The sequence below is a fragment of the Miniopterus natalensis genome, chromosome 1 (genome assembly GCF_054644295.1).
Source record: "Miniopterus natalensis isolate mMinNat1 chromosome 1, mMinNat1.hap1, whole genome shotgun sequence".
Classification (NCBI taxonomy): Eukaryota; Metazoa; Chordata; class Mammalia; order Chiroptera; family Miniopteridae; genus Miniopterus; species Miniopterus natalensis.
Window position 1 is genome coordinate 102,666,309 of NC_142081.1, and position 16,231 is coordinate 102,682,539.

The 16,231-nt window shown below is 40.7% G+C and overlaps 1 protein-coding gene across 2 annotated transcripts; it reads right to left on the reverse strand.

Annotated features, from left to right (window-relative positions):
• Positions 1-936: 936 nt before the first annotated feature.
• LRR1 (leucine rich repeat protein 1) lies at positions 937-13,588 on the reverse strand. Of its 2 annotated transcripts, XM_087824855.1 has the most exons (4): positions 13,334-13,576; positions 8,839-8,940; positions 5,611-6,332; positions 937-1,340 (listed from the first exon to the last, which is right to left on the reverse strand). In XM_087824855.1, exons 1-4 carry the CDS (start codon positions 13,544-13,546, stop codon positions 1,100-1,102), a joined length of 1,278 nt encoding a protein of 425 aa, XP_087680981.1. In that variant the 5' UTR covers positions 13,547-13,576; the 3' UTR covers positions 937-1,099. The 2 variants fall into 2 exon arrangements, with proteins under 2 accessions (XP_087680981.1, XP_016069038.2); XM_016213552.2 differs by lacking the exon at positions 5,611-6,332 and having other exon boundaries at positions 1,092-1,340; positions 8,839-8,937; positions 13,334-13,588.
• Between the last annotated feature and the right edge of the window lie 2,643 nt (positions 13,589-16,231).

The following is a 16,231-nucleotide window of genomic DNA, read 5'->3' on the forward strand; positions in this document are numbered from 1 at the left end:
CGGCCAGGCGTGGCTCAGCAGTTGAGCGTCGACCTAGGATCCAGGCGATTGGGGTTTGATTCCCAGTCAGGGCATATGCCCGGGTTGCGGGCTCGATCCCCGGTCGGGGTGCAGGAGGCAGATGATCAATGACTCTCTCATCATTGATGTTTCTATCTCTCTCTCCCTCTCCTTTCCTCTCTCTGAAATCAATAAAGATATATTTAAAAACAAAACAAACAGAAAACCCTCAAATAATACAGAATGTCAGTAAAAAGTAGCACTTCCTGCTCCTCTTACCCAACCAAAACCTTGTTCAAACCCTAAAAATAATGAAAACTTAGAAATACAACAAAGATTATGTAACATTATAAAACTTATAAAAGCTGAAGTCTTTCCCAAAGCAACTCCTACTTTATGCTCAGTGAATGTAAAATTCCGTATGTACAATAATACACCTAAAAACACAAAAGGTAAAAAGTGCAATTCATGCCAAATAAGTTTCACTATAACTTAGACCATATTAATTCTCTAAGGAACACTTTCTGCATACAAGAACTCAATTTCTTTCATTGAAATGAAAGAACAAAGTTGATAAAATTCTATGACCAGAGTGACTGGGATCACTGCCTGCTTAACATTAAAAGGTAACCCCACAGCCTGGCCGGCATGGCTCACTGGTTGAGCACTGACCTATGATCCAGAAGATCGAGGTTCGATTCCTAGTCAGGGCACATGCCCAGGTTGCAGGCTCGATCCCCAGTAGGGGGCGTGCAGGAGGAAGCCGATCAATGATTCTCATCACTGATGTTTCTTTCTCTCTCTCCCTCTCCCCTACTCTCTGAAATCAATAAAGACTTACTAAAAAAAAAAAAAAAAGATAACCCCACAGTATAGTCTGGAAACACTAGAATGAAATCAACACAAGTGCAATAAACATAAAAGTTAACCCCACAATAAAATTAATTAGCTTTTAATGAAATTAAGATTTTACAGTCAAATTATTGAAAAAAGGGTATACCAAAAAAGCTTTCCTTTCTCCAATTTAACACTGTTAAACCATAAATGTATCCCAAACTGATCTGTAAGTAAACAGAATTTCTTTTTGTGATATTATCTATTACTTTAACATATCACAGGAATTTACATAACAGGATAGAGAACAGAAATACGAGATAACAGGTGCTTCAGTGCCACCCATATTATCTACTAAGACCACAGTATGAGCAACAGAGTGTAGGTTCATGGTAGTTGTTCCCTGAATAAAAGAGCTTAGACAGAATCTTCCACAAACACAGGTTTTTGCAGTATCCAAATCTTGGCAAAGATGGAAAGGAATGATATGAGAGCCATATGGAATCCTATTGGAAAAAAATGTTTTAAAAACATTTTAAAATATGTTACTAGATTCAGAATTTCATGTTAGGATATGAATTATTGAACATTAAATTATAACCATGAAAAAATAAAATTCTATTAATTAAATGGTACAGTATATTGTTTTCTCTTACAAACTGGGTAATGGGGAAAATATTCCAAAAAACAGCATATGATATGTTGTAAACCAAAGATCTATACCACTCCATAAATTATCTTTTAGCATTGCCACTTAATAGCATAACCCCCAAATAGAATGAGTCACCTGTCCTTTATATAATTATATATGACCAGTTTAACATGGTAAGTTAAATATATAGCTCTGTCATACAATTCTCATGATGGTAATGGAAAATTAAGGAGTTCTACCAATAAAGAAATATTTAAATAAAACTACATACTCTCCTGGGCATCAATATTCAAAAGGAAATTTTAAACTCTGTGAAACATTTAAAACACGTTGTTTGGGGCATTAGTTTTACTTTACTGGCTTAGCAAGTAAGGCTGCCCTCACCTGACTTAAATTATTCACTCTCCTGCTTAAAATTTTAGTGGTACCCAATGCAATTAAAATCAAGTTGTTGCCCTCATCTACACAAAACTAAGAGACAGTCTCTTGAGATTGCCTGCCCACTGCCCAGCTTCTTCCCCCTAAATACAACCATGCTCCAGGCATTTAGTCTCCTATACACTGTTGTTTCTATATGCTGGCACACATTAGGTGTTCAGATCTTTTTCAAAAAATAAATAAAACCTACTCCCTTTTTAGCCCTGCTGGGCATGGCTCAGCAGTTGAGCACTGACCTAGGATCCAGGGGATCAGGGTTCGATTCCTGGTCAGGGCACATGCCCCCACTGCAGGCTCGATCCCCAGTTGGGAGTGTGCAGGAGGCAGCCGATCAATGACGACTCTCTTATCACTGATGTTTCTATCTCTCTTTCTCCCTCTCCCTTTCCTCTCTCTGAAATCAATAAAGATATATATTTTTTAAAACTACCAAAACTCTTTTAGAAAAACCTAAAAAGACACAAATAAAACAAAAAATAGTGGTTTACTTCTCATAAGGGATTTGCAATTGGCCTTGTTTGCAATTTTTCATTTTTTCACATGTACTTATTCATTGCTTGTATAAGTAAGAATTTTTTAAAAACTGTGTCAGGAAGTGTATACCACATATTTACATTAATCTCTTCCAAGCTATTGGTTACAGTCTAAGGAAAGAGATAACAGTTAAAAACTATGTCATCAATCTAATATAATTTAAATTTCCACGTATTTTCCTAATAGATTTTAAGTTTATATTTATACCCAGTAGTTAGAACAACTTAACAGACAGATAATAGGTATTATTCTCATAGCTTTGGGTTTATATTCTTATTAAAGGGCTAATAACATGCAATATTATTAGTAACAGTTAGGGTCACTTTACAAGAATCAATATTAATAGAGGTCAAGTTTAAAAAACAATTTAAATACTACAATGTTAAATTATTCAGCACTAATAAATTATTTTTCTGACCTATTACATGGCATTTTGATCATCTGTTTTTCCCTTCCAACTCTGCACTTTTCCATGTTGGATGTCAATCTGCATTTTTTAAAATCAATTAGCCAATTGGTTATGATCTTCAAACAGAACTGGAAATTATCTGTAATATTTCTCATTTGGACATAATTTTCAAATTTGAGTAAAATACACACACACACACACAATCTCAGAGAAAGCCTAGAACAAGCTGGGGAGCAACTCTACCAATAGACACCATTTAGAGTTCCTTCAAATCAGTGGTCTTAACTCTGAATCATCAGTATCACCTCTGGAGATTTAAAAAATATGTAACATACACTAGCGGTCCTTCTCTGGTGACTCTGAACTAGTTGGTCTGAGGTAGGATCTAAGCATCTATATTTCTCATCTCTATTATTTAAAAGTTCCTCTACAGCTAATGATAACATTAATTTTTAATTGCTAGATAGGCAAATTTCACATATTTATTATAATAAATATATGTAAATGTTAAATATTTACTGAGTCCTATTATGAGCCAGGTACTGTTCTAGGGACTTACATGTATTGTCACTTAGGAGGTAATTTTTAATTCCTAATTAAGGGTCAATGCCTTAAACTAGTGGTTCTCAAAGTGTGGTCCCTGACGAGCAGCATCAGCATCTCCTTAGAACTAGTTAGAGATGAAATTTCTTCAGCCCCACTCCAAATTTAGTGAATAAGAATCCAGCAATCTGCCCTGACAGGTGTGGCTCAGTTAGTTAGGTGTCTTCCTGTGCACGGAAAGGTTGCCAGTTGTGGGTTCAATCCCTGGTACGGGGCGTGCTAGAGGCAGCAGAAAGATGTTTCACTCTCACATTGATGTTTCCCTCTCTCTCCCTTTTCCTTCCTATTTCTAAAAATCAATTTTAAAACTTAAAAAAAAAAAAGAATCCAGCTTTAATAACTACTTATTTCAATAAGCATGATTCTGATGCACTCTCAAAATTTAAGAATCTTAAAAAAAACAGTGAGCCCTTAGTTACTTTTAGAGACTTAGTATTCAAAGTGTGATTCATGGATTAGTAGCCTCAGCCTCACCAGAAAGATTGCATGATATGCAGGAACTCCACCCTAGACCTCAGAAACAATTGGCTAGCAAGACTCCCAGATGATTTGAATGAGCATTCAAGTTTGAGAAGCACTGGTGTGAAGTACTGGTTCTTAATCATAGCTAGCTGTACAAAGAATCACCTGGGGTTTTAAGAGAAAACTGGGTCCTACTCTCAGACATTCTGATTTAGTAAGTCTAGGGTGGGAATTAATCATCAGAATTTTTAAAAGTTCCTCAGGTGATTCCAAATGTGAAATAAAGTTTGAAAACCACTACTTTAAAATAAGAATTCTTAAGGTATGGATTGTGAGAAGGAAGGGTTGGATTGGATTTCAGCGGGGCCCATGAACATTTTAAAGTTGTATGCAAAGTTGTATGATCATAACAAGCACCAATTTCTTTAAAGAAATTTAATATGGAAAAGAAAGTTATATGATCATAATTTTGATTACTTGTTTTTATTTTTTAAATATTTTTAATTGATTTTTAGAGAGAGGAAGGGAGAGGGAGAGAAACATTGATGTGAAAGCGAAACATGGGTAGCCAACTGGGAATCAAACACACAACCCCAGCATGTGCCCTGACCCGGAATCAAACCAGCAACCCGTCAGTGCATGGGACAATGCCCAACCAACTGAGCCACACCAGCTGGGGCAGTTTTTATTTTTTAAAAACCTCTCCCTCAGTAAAAAAAAGTTAAGAATCTTTTCTTTGCAATATGGTCTTGCTATTTTATAGGCACTCAATAATGAAAGAAGCATGAACAAAAATGAATACCTGGTGTTTCGTGTCTCACAAAACCAACTTCAGTTAGTGTACAAAGACAAAGGGAAGAGAACCAACAGCTGTTGAGTCCTACTCTGTGACAAATGCTTTAGCATTACATTAGCTCATTTATCTTCACAACTCTGTTCCTGTTTCAGAGATGGGAACATTGAATCAAAGAGTTTAAATAATTTGCCAAAGCCATACTAAGGGCTGAAGCCAGGAATCAAACCCAAGTCTGACTCCAAAGTCCACACTTTCCCACTATGCCAGATTGGAGTTCTTAAACTTTTAGAGTACATCAGAACTACCCATAGGACTTATTAATAGACAGATAGCTGGTCTCCCCTTCAGAGTTTCTTATTCAGTAAGTCTGGAGTAGAGTTCAAGAACTTGCATCTCTAACAAGTTCCTACCTGATACTGATGCTGCTGGTCAGGGAATCATAGTTTGAAAAACAATGTCATTCATTCCAGTATTTATTAAGTGCCTAACACATGGCAACAGCAGGGGATATCAAATTTTAGACACTAGGGAAATGGAGAATAAGACAAAGTCCATGCCTTCATAGATCTTACAGTCTAGTAGGGAAAACTGACAGAAAACAAATGTTAAAAAAAAAAAAAGTAATGCCAGGTAATACATCCTATGACCAAAAAAAAAAAAAAGGGGGGGGGGCAATTTGGGCAGACAACTGAAGTGAGAAAGTGAGCTATGAAACTTGCTGGAGGAAAAGCATTCCAAGCAGAGGTAAGGAGCAGCAAGGCCACCATAGCAAGGGGTCAGATTATGCAGAGCTATGGTTAAAGGCTTACTATTAGTTTAAGGATGATGAGAACACTAGGATGCTATCAAAAGTACCACATTTCATGAATACTAAAGTCTTACCTATTATATAATATGGTTCGTGCAGAAGATTCCAATAAAGTTAATGGTGTTTGCAGCATTATAACTGGAAGGACTTTTGGCTGTTCAAAAATATTTCCAAAAAGATCCAAGTACTCAAGGGATAAATTTTTAAATTCACTAGGCAAAAATGGAAGCTTATTTCGAGCTGCTGACAAAGATCGAAGGTTTGTCAACTGTCCTATCTTGAAAGGAAATCGAATCAATTCATTATCATCAAGTTTTAAATCTGTAAGTTCTCGGAGCTGGCAAAACTGCACAGGAAGTGCCTTAATTTTGTTCTTGCTGAGATCCAAACTCCGAAGTGATTTCTGGAGTGTAGATTGACACAATGCTACACTAAATGACTCCAAGTGATTGTCATTCAGGTTAAGTTCTTGAAGGTAGATGAGGTCTCCAATTGTAGCTGGAAGCTTTTTTATGTGGTTGTGACTCAAGTCTAATTTCTTAAGGTTTTTTAAGCAAAGCATACGCATATCAATTCGGACAAGCCCACAATAAGAAGTCTGAAGATGTTCCAGATAATATGGGAAATTCTTGCTTAGAGGATAGTCCTTTTTGGATGTGATAACCATTTTAGTTTTAAATTTTTCAAATTCTGAAGTCTTCACAGGTGTGAGGGGTGAAAGTGGTGTCTCAATATCACAGCCTCTATGAGCCAGTCTCACAGCTGAAAGGAAACTCTTTAAACTGCTGGAATTGGCCTAAATAAATAAAAATAAGTTGTACAATTATAAATTCCATTTTAGATAATGCATGTATGCTAATTCATCCTATAACAAATTCTGTAAAGAGTTATATATACAAATGATGCAATCATTTACTGAAAATGGCTGTAAAAATAATTTTTTTAGTATTCCATGTTAACTAAATTTCCATATAGATACAAAAAACTTTAAATGTTTTTTTCTAGCCCTAGCCAGTTTGCTCAGTGGTTTGAGCATTGGCCTGCAGTCTGAAGGGTCCCGGGTTTGATCTCAGCCAAGGGTACGTACCTCAGTTGCAGCTCCATCCCGGGCACTGGTCAGGCCACATGTGGGAGGCAACCACTGGGTCTCTCTCACATCGACTCTGACTCTCTCTCTCTCCCCCCCTACACACACCTTCCCTCCTTTCCACTCTCTCTGAAAAGCAATGGGAAAAAAATATCCTCAGGTGAGGATTAAAAAAAAAGTTTTTTTCCTAAAGTGTTCAGAGACACACTCTAAATAAAACTGTTCAAAGGGGAACCAGAGTATAAAATAAAATAGGAAGGCATGAAAAGATTCCATCTGAGATTTGGGTTTAAGATGAACTCAACCAAGCCTTCAGACAGCCCTGTGCACTGTAAAATGTCCAGGGGTTCCATTCATAAAGATTAGGAGTTGTGAAAAGCCATGGCCCTGTCAAAAGTAGGGCTAAATGGCACTATCAACAGTGCAAGAAAACATCAAAGGCAAGTGAAATTGCTTCCAGCTGAACAGAGAAATCACTAATCAAGTGGTATGTGAACTAAGTCATCAATAAAAATAACTAATACTTGGCAGGATATTTTAGAAGTTTCCTAAAGTTTATGTGTGAAGAATAGTGAACTTTCAGGAATTGTGGGAAATGGAGTATGTGATCCTATTTGGTTGGAATGTGGGAGCTTGGTAGAAGAGTAAAAGATGAGAAATACAGTATGGGAATAGATTATAGATGAGCCTGATGTCAAGGTAAGGAGGACAGAATGATCAGGCCGTGGGCAATTACTGAAGCATTCTGAGCATGAGAATTACACAGAGCTAAGTATTATTTTGGCAGTAGTATACACAGTGAAATGGAGTGAGGAAAATCTGGAGACCTGGGCCAAGTAGGTCCAGTAGAGGGTACAAACTTACAGACTTGGGAGTTACATACAATTCGAGTTGGGCTATGGGAATGAAAGGCAGGTATGGCAGAAAACTGGAATAAAGCTTTTATTTGGGGGATAGAAAAAGGTTGCCAGAGATAGGAGACAAAGAAGTGGCTGCAAAAACCAAAGGTAAATCAGGACAGTGCCCTTCACAGATGCCAAGAAAGGAAAGTTTTATTAAGGGAGTGGACATTAGTGTCAAATTCCTCAGATCAAAAAAAAAAAGAGAAAAAATTGGCAATGTGATTGGCAAATAGAAAGGAGATCAATGACCTAACAAGGCAATGTTTTGAATACACCAGAGAAAGTAAAGGTCAAAACAGATCACAAGAAAGTGGAGGCAATGGATTTAGCCTTGTCTTTCCAGAAATTTTTTATCCTATTTTTTTAATTGTTAAGACCTAAGCTTGTTTTTAGGTAGAAGAAAGTAGTGGAAGGATAGGGTGAACATCAAGAGAAAATGAAAAATCACAAGAACAGGAGGAAGTAAGACAAAATGACTCCATTCAATACAAATACCTTAAAAAGTTATTAAACTTTTAATGTTTGCAAAGCACTTTGCTTGGGGTTAAGGATAATGCAAGGTTGAAGAAGACATTGCTTCTACCCTCTAGGAAGAGGGGAAACAATAAAGGGGAGATAGGGCAAAGAAACAATTTTCTCAATTCTAATGGCTTATGTAGTTTTAAAAATAATAATAGTAATAAAATATGCCAAACAAGGTTCTAATTGCATTTTATCCCCCTTTTACACTAAACTTAGATTTGTAACCTATAATTCAGCTGGAAAAATGTAGACCTATGCCACATGCCACTGAGTTCCAGTGTAAGAACACCCTAAGACTCCACTTTGGGCACAGAAGCAAACTTAGTTTTCCTCCCCATTCTGGGCAGCCTTACAAGGTCGACTCTGCACGTTTAGACCACTATAAGCCCTCCTGGGAAAGTGCCATCACTTCTTCAAACACATCTGCAAGAGTCCATCTCTATTCAGCAATGTGAGATACCAGGATGCTCAAATAGCCTCTTATTTATTTTTAATCCTCATCTGAGGATATTTTTTCCATTGCTTTTTCAGAGAGAGTGGGGGGGTGGGGGGAGAGAAAGAAACATTTAAGTGAGAGAGACACATTGACTGACTGCCTCCCGCATGCGCCCCTACCGGGGCTGGGAATGGAGCCTGCAACAGAGGTACGTGCTCTTGGCCCAAATCGAACCTGGGACCCTTCAGTCCATGGGCTGACGCCCTAACCACTGAGCCAAATTGGCTAGGGCAAATAGCCTTTTATTTAAAGAAAATACAGCCAACCAACCTAGTCATTGTTTTTAATATCATACCTTACTTAGACAGATATCCACAGGAGGCTCCTTTAACCGAACTGTGGCTTTTCCCTCATCCACAAATTTGGTGAAGAATTGCTCAATGTTCCCCTTCAGCTGCTTAAAACCAATGGAAAAAAAAGAATAAAATCAAGTATTGTTACTTAATAGTTATTACAAGTAGAATGTGCCAATCACTTTGCCAGGCTCTGGTTTGTCTTTCAGTCCTTAAGTCTGGGTGTTTTGCAGTTTTAGGTTTTAAAGTTTTTTTTTTGGTTGGGTTCGTTTTTAGTACTTGGGTAGCTACATTTCTTATCTACCAGAAGGTAGATATTATTGTTCTATCTGTCCAGTTAAGTCTTTCCTCCTCTGAGAACAGAATCCCGTGTTTTGGGAGAATGTTCCCCTTCTCCCATTCCAACTATGTGGCTGTAGTGAGTTGCTGATAGTAGTTACTTGCCTTTTAAATTTCAGTCCATTAGTCTGGGGTGGGTATGCCTCCTACAAGATTACAAACTCCATGAAAACAGAAATGAATCTTGTCTCCTTTGTTCATTCTTGTATCCCCAGAGCCAATGACTGACACATAATAGGTGCTCAAAAATTTTAATGGCTGAAGTTGCTTCTGCTTTAGAATTCAACAACAGTTTATCAAGCCATTATGTACCAGGTTAACTATGATAGGGCACTTGGGACAATAGTGGTGAATAAGACCAGCATGGTAATCACACTTAAACAGTTGCCAATCTGACAGTCATTAAAGTAATTATAAGCATAACAACTATTAAGAAAAGGAAGTACAGGCTGCTATAAAACCTTGTATAGCAAAGAAATCTTACCTGGTCTTGGGATATGAAGGTTACCTTGAAGGTCAGAACTAAAGATTAGGACATATTGCCTGGTGAGGCTCAGCGGTTGAGCATCGACCTGCGATCCAGGAGATCGTGGTTTGATTCCTGGCCAGGCACGTGCCCAGGTTGCCGGCTCCATCCCCAGTGGAGGGTGTGCAGGAGGCAGTCGATCAATGACTCTCTCATCACTGATATTTCTATCTCTCTCCCTCTCCCTTCCTCTCTCTGAAATCAATAAAAACATATTAAAAAAAAAAAGATTAGGACATGTCTAGAAGAGAGAGAAGATAGCATACCAATAAGAGGGAGCAATGTGCAAAGCCTTGAAATAAAGGGAGCTTGGCAGCTGTGAAGAGCTGAAAGTAGTTCAGTATGGCTGAAGGATCCTGTGAAAAAAGCTAAGTGAGCCTAAAGAGGTAGAGATTAGATGTTGAAAAATTTTTAAATCATGTTACGAATTTTTTGTTGTTGGTTTTTGTTAATTCTCACTCGAGGATTTTTTTCCATTGATTTTTAGAGAGTAGGAAGGAGGAAGGGAGAGGAGAGAGAGAAAGAAAAACATTGATGTGAGATAGGCACATCAATTGGCTGCCTCCTGCATGTGCCCCGACTGGGGCTGGGATCGAACCTGCAACCCAGGTATGTGCCCTTGACTGGGAATCAAACCCGAGACCCTTTGGTGCTCGGGTTGAAGGTCTAACCACTGAGTGACACCAGCCAGAGCAAGAATTTTGGATTTTGGTCCTAGCCAGTAGCTCAGTTGGTTAGAGCATCATCCTGATACACCAGGTTGTGAGATCAATCTCCAGTGAGGGAAAATATAAGAATCAACCAATGAATGCAGATAAGTGGAATAACAAATCATTCTCTCTCTCACTTTAAAAAGTTGCCTTTAACCACAAAGAATGAACTTTGGCAGGGGGAGGGGCTGAGGGAAGGACAACAGTAGAGGTAGAGAGGTCCTTTAAGAGTCTAGCCAGGCAAGGAATAATGATGATTTAGACTACAACTGGGATGGATGAAAATTTGAAAAATATCTAGGAGGTAGAATTGAAAGATTCAATAATATATTAGATGTGGAGAGGCAAAGGCTTTAAGTTTTCTGGGTGGAGCAGAACACTACTTAATGAGTTGCAGAACACTGTCAGAAAAGCAGGTTTATGGGTGAAAAGGACAATTAATGTTTAGGTATTTTGAGGATGAAATGTTGCAACACATCCAAGTGAAGATTTCCAGTAGATAGCAGATTCAAGTGAGAAGTTAAAAGATTTATACATTTATCTGGATAAGATGAAAAATGTGTTTCTCACTGCTCTTCTAAGATCTGTTCCCTCTGATGACCACCAATTTGCTGCCCTCCACCAATAAGTTAGATGAGTCATGACTATTTCTGTGAAAAAAAGCTATATGTTGTTCAGCATTTTTTAAAGTGAAAAAAGAAGTGATATGAAAAAAGTGTGCCACAGTGGCATGAAACATCTCACACACAGATACATACATACAATTCTAAGATACAGCTGTCCCCCCTTACCCAAGGGGGAGATACATTCCAAGGTGCCCAGTGGATAACTGGAACCACAGAGAGTGGCAAACTCTATATATACTATGTTTTTTCCCACACATGTATACCTATGATTAAGTTCTCTATTTGGAACAGTGAGAGAGTAACAATAACTAATAATAAAATAGAACAATAATTTCAAAAAAGAAATTAAGGGAGAAGGCCAGCTATAGATACAGATTTGGAAATCAGTCAGATGGTAGCTGAAGTCATGCGACAGAAAGTAGGTATCAGAAAGAGGCCCACGGTACTTCCCATACTTAGCACAAATACTTACTCTTCAAGGCCCAGGACCAACACCAGAACCACCTTAATTCATCCATAAAATGTATACTGAGCACCACGATTTTCCAAGCCCTTTGGTACCTCTTCTACAAAATATTCTCAAGCCCCAGTGACCAGAATTCATGCTGTTGCTTTCACTTTTCTTATAGCACTTATCATAGCCCATCTTGTATTGTAAGTAGTGGTTTCTGTTTCTCCCTTTCTAGTCTCAGGACAGTGACTAAATCAAGTTTATCTCCCAGTTTCTAGCACTGCACCCTGTGCAGAGTAAGTCTTCATTTAGTGGTTCACAATAAAATTTTGATTAGGATTACCACCTGCAATTGACTATTAGTGCAATAGGAGGTTTTTTTTAAAAATTTTTTATTGATTTTAGAGAGGAAGGGAGGAGAAACATCTACATACCCCAAATGGGGACCAAACCCACGACCTGGGCATGTGTCCTGACCAGGAATCAAACCAGCAACCTTTTGGTGTATAGGATGATGCTCAACCAGCTGAGCCACGCCAGCTGGGGCACAATAGGAGTTTTAAGAGACATCATCACATGCTTTTTAAATAGGGAGTACCTGAGCTAGGCATGAAAGAGAGGTCTGGGGGAGATCCAATTCTAGTTATGAGTTTGCTTTTGTCACCTAACAGTTTTGTAACCTTTAAAATGTTGGGTGATTTCTAAAATCCTTTCGATTTGAAAAATTATATGAGATGATTACATCAACAGGGGGAAATTAGACTTTTAACTACTTACACCAAACACTAGGTGTCTCTGAATGAGACTGTAATACCCCCTTCCTCAACTAAATATTCAGTGGAGTACAACACTGTAAGGAAAATAATCCCAGAAATTGTATAAAATCCAATCAAAGAGTCAGATACAACCGTGGGCAATAAATTGTCTCCTCAAGTTTATTTATAGACACAGGGTAGTCCAGTCATTTTGTCAAAATAACAGTGTCTGGTAATGAAGGGGAAAAGATTTTATAAAACCTGTGCTTTAAAAATTCTATTTCAACTTCCAGCTGCTTCTAAAGAGTTTACCACTGCTATGCAGATGAAAAAGCCCTGGTCCTAAGAAACCAGGTCTTAGGAAATTACACATTTAAGGAGCAAAAAAAGAGATAGATGTTGTAACCAACAACTTTAATAAAAAAATATCAAGATGCAACGCAAAGTGTTACTGCTTTACTACTGTCCTGATCTGGTCTAGAGACCTTAGCTACGATTCATCATCCCTTAAATCCTTTTTTGTTTAATAATATATATATTTTAAATGCCTTTATTGATTTCAGAGAGAGGAAGGGAGAGAGAGAAAGAACATCAATGATGAGAGAGTCATTGATTGGCTGCCTCCTGGACACCTGCTCCGGATCGAGCCTGCAACCCGGCATGTACTCAGACCGACCTCCTGGATCAGAGGTCCACGCTCAACCGCTTAGCCAGCGGGACAGAAGCTTAAAGCCTTAAAAAAAAAAAAAAAAAGCTACAGAAAATTCTGTGGAAGAAACAGAATTTATTGAACGAAAATGCAGTTATGTTACTGTTCCCCCAAACTGGATTACTACTCTCAATTCGAAGTCGCAGAAATGAACAAGAGAATAACCAGAAAGTTATTCTCAAAAGCTCGCCTCCTTCGGGCCCTGGGGAAGAGCCCCGGAAACGGGAGTGGGGGTAGGGTTCGGGCACCGGCGCTCACGAACCCCAAGACCAACTCCAGCCTCGGGAACGGCGGGGTGCGCCAGGCCCCAGGGCGGCCCGCCTCTCGGCCGGGGAAGTGGCCCGTGCTGACTCCCTGGAGCTGCCTGCTGGCTCCACGCACCTCATAGCGGGTCCCGCGCTTGTCCTTCAGGGTAGAAACCAGCAGGCAGGCGGGCTGCGGGCCGCCCCGCTCGCCCCGGGCCAGAGGCCGCGGGTGACTCTGGGGGGCCTGCTGGCAGAGGCTCAACACCGCGCGGACGCCCTTGCCCCGGTTCCTCAGCCCCAAGGCCGGCAAGTGCCGACTGACCACCTCGACGTCGCAGTGCAGCCTCATCTCACCCGAGCGGCGGCAAAGGGCTCCACGGCTCCACTTTGAAACTCCCCGGTTCCCGCCCGGCCGCGCCGCCGCCGGGGTCCTCGGACGAGCGGGCTGCCCGCGGAGCTGCCTGTCTGCTGTGTGCCAACACCTCGGGCTTTCTCAGCACAGCGGCTCTCTGAGTCCTGCGAGGGCCAGCGGCGTCCCCTCCCTCGCAGGCTCGAGTTTTCACCGTGGCTGAGGGCCGGCAGAGCGCGGACACCGACAGCCTGAGGACCCACCTGGCGCCTCCCGGAACCCGCGATTCGGGAGGGCGCGAAGTCCTGGCCGCTGACCTGTGGCTGTGCTTATTGTTTGAGGCGGCGCTTTCCTTTCCCCGGTTGCACACCCAACGCGTTACTTGCACACTTTGGGCCGCTGAGTTTTCCGAGGGAAGGCAGGTACCCCTCTGTTAAAGGGAAAATCTCTGCTTACCTATCTTTGGCACTTGGGACGTTACCAGTTGCCCAGTGCCAGCTAGGGTGTGGCGTTTCCTGGACGTATTGGGCCAGTGTTTTGGTTTTGGTGGCAATACAGGAGGCAATACCGGTCACATCACAACGAACTTGTTATGACAGTACTTGACTCTGCAACCTCTTGAACAAATTTCCACTTTACAACTGCGCAGGGTTTGTATGGAATGACTGGTTTAAATGCCTGTGAGACTTGCAAAGACTCACAGTCAAGACCCCAGAGGCCCTTGGGAGCCCTTATTCTGTCACGCGAAAGGGACTGGACCTGGCCTAGGCGGATCTGCCCTAGCACCGTCTGGGATGTGTGAGTTCTTGACTACTTGTGGGAAGGAATTCAAGACAGTCCAGGTGATTTTGAGAGTGTGTTTTTTATAGTTGGGGGCAGTGAAACAAAGGAAGGGCTTAAGATAGAAGCAGCAAGATCACAGTAACAAGTGAGCCAAGGCCGGGCTGCTTTGGGCTCTCTAAAGAGTTAGGCAAGAGGAGGGAGGGCCCTCAGAGTTTAGGAGGAAGAGACTAAAATTAAAACCTGAGGAAAGGGAGGCCTGGGCATGCTCAAAGGAGAGCACAAGCTGGGTCCCTTGTCTTGAGGGTTTTTATCTGTTTTCTGCAGGCAGGAATTTTAGGGGAAATTCATCAGCTTTTCAGGTGTGTTTTTTTAATATGCTGGTGCATCAAAATGAGCGTACAGTGGAGTTTGGGATCATTTTCTGGTCAGCTTCATCTATATCTTGGATTTGTCTGGCTCTACTTGGGTTTTTTTAAATTTTTCCCCCTGACTTCATCCAGTTTGGGGTTTGGCTCCCACTAATGGCACTAATTGGGTCTCTGATATCTATCTCCCTGGCTAGGGTGATTTAAGCTACTCACTCTGGTTGGGGAGGAGAGATGTAAACCATCTACTTGTGTCTGGTAAAGAGGATAGAGTCTTATAATTTATTAGCTGTTAATTGCTCAGCAGTTCATTTGCCTATTTTGTCTCCATTTTCCTCATTCTACTTGCCAGGAAATTTTTTTAGCTTCTTACTACCTACCTCAATTCCATATATTAAAGAAGAACCAGCCCCTGGCTGGTGGGCTTAGTGGTTAGAGCATTGGCCTGCGAACGGAGGGTTCCAGGGTTCAATTCCTGGTAAAGGGCATGTACCTGGGTTGCAAGTTCGAACTCCACTTTGGTCAGGGCGAGTGCGGAAGGCAACCAACCAGTCAATGTTTCTCTCTCCCATCGATGTCTCTCTTTCTCTCTCTTGCTCTCTCCCCCACCCTCCTTTCCACTCTCTCTAAAAATCAATGGAAAAAATATCCTCTGGTGAGGATTAACAAAACAAAACAAAACAAAAAGGACTAGGCCCTACCTAGATGGGACAAGAGAGGCACCTGGGGTGCACATTTTAAGAAGATGCTCTCAGGGTCATAGTCTTTACTCCTTAAGTGTGCACCCTAGGTGCCTCCCTCTCCACACCCTAGCCATGTCCTCATATTAAATATTGCATGTAAATGACATCCAGAAATACTGATTTTCAGTTCAACTATGGCAATATAATTTATCCTGTGGACCCTGAAAAAAGATGATTCCTCACAGCTTGATTGGTCCAAAAGATAATCTGTCCTGTTTGGTCAAATGGAGCCACTCTGATTGACTGATCATGATGATGGGGATATAGCAGCTATGATTGGACAGGGAAAGTCTCAATCCTATTGGTTAAAATGGGATTCCAGGAATTCTTTTATAAGGCCTAGCTCAGGTGGTTGAAACATAGTGCAGGAAAGCAGTTCAGTATAGGAGGCAGGCATTTCTGGTGGCTAAGTTGGCTCAAACTTAAAAACAGAGAGCCTAGCAGCCATTTCTACACAGGGGCCTCTCACAAATCCCACTTCAGGGAGAAGCCTGAACTAAGCTGCCTGCCTCCTATACTGAACTGCTTTCCTGCACTATGTTTCAACCACCTGAGCTAGGCCTTATAAAAGAATTCCTGGAATCCCATTTTAACCAATAGGATTGAGACTTTCCCTGTCCAATCATAGCTGCTATATCCCCATCATCATGATCAGTCAATCAGAGTGGCTCCATTTGACCAATCAGGACAGATTATCTTTTGGACCAATCAAGCTGTGAGGATTAGAGCCCTCATTTGCATGAGGATGGACCAATTATGGATCAGGGATAGGGACGTCTGTCTATATAAGCCAG

What these genes read in the sequence shown, in the direction of transcription:
- LRR1 (XM_087824855.1), bottom strand. Translation starts at nt 13,546, where the DNA reads ATGAGGCTGCACTGCGACGTCGAGGTGGTCAGTCGGCACTTGCCGGCC. An exon ending in TGGATATCTGTCTAAGTAAG is followed by an intron (nt 6,333 to 8,838) that starts GTATGATATTAA and finishes TTATTTATTTAG; the next exon opens with GCCAATTCCAGCAGTTTAAA. An exon ending in CGAACCATATTATATAATAG is followed by an intron (nt 1,341 to 5,610) that starts GTAAGACTTTAG and finishes TTTTTCCAATAG; the next exon opens with GATTCCATATGGCTCTCATA.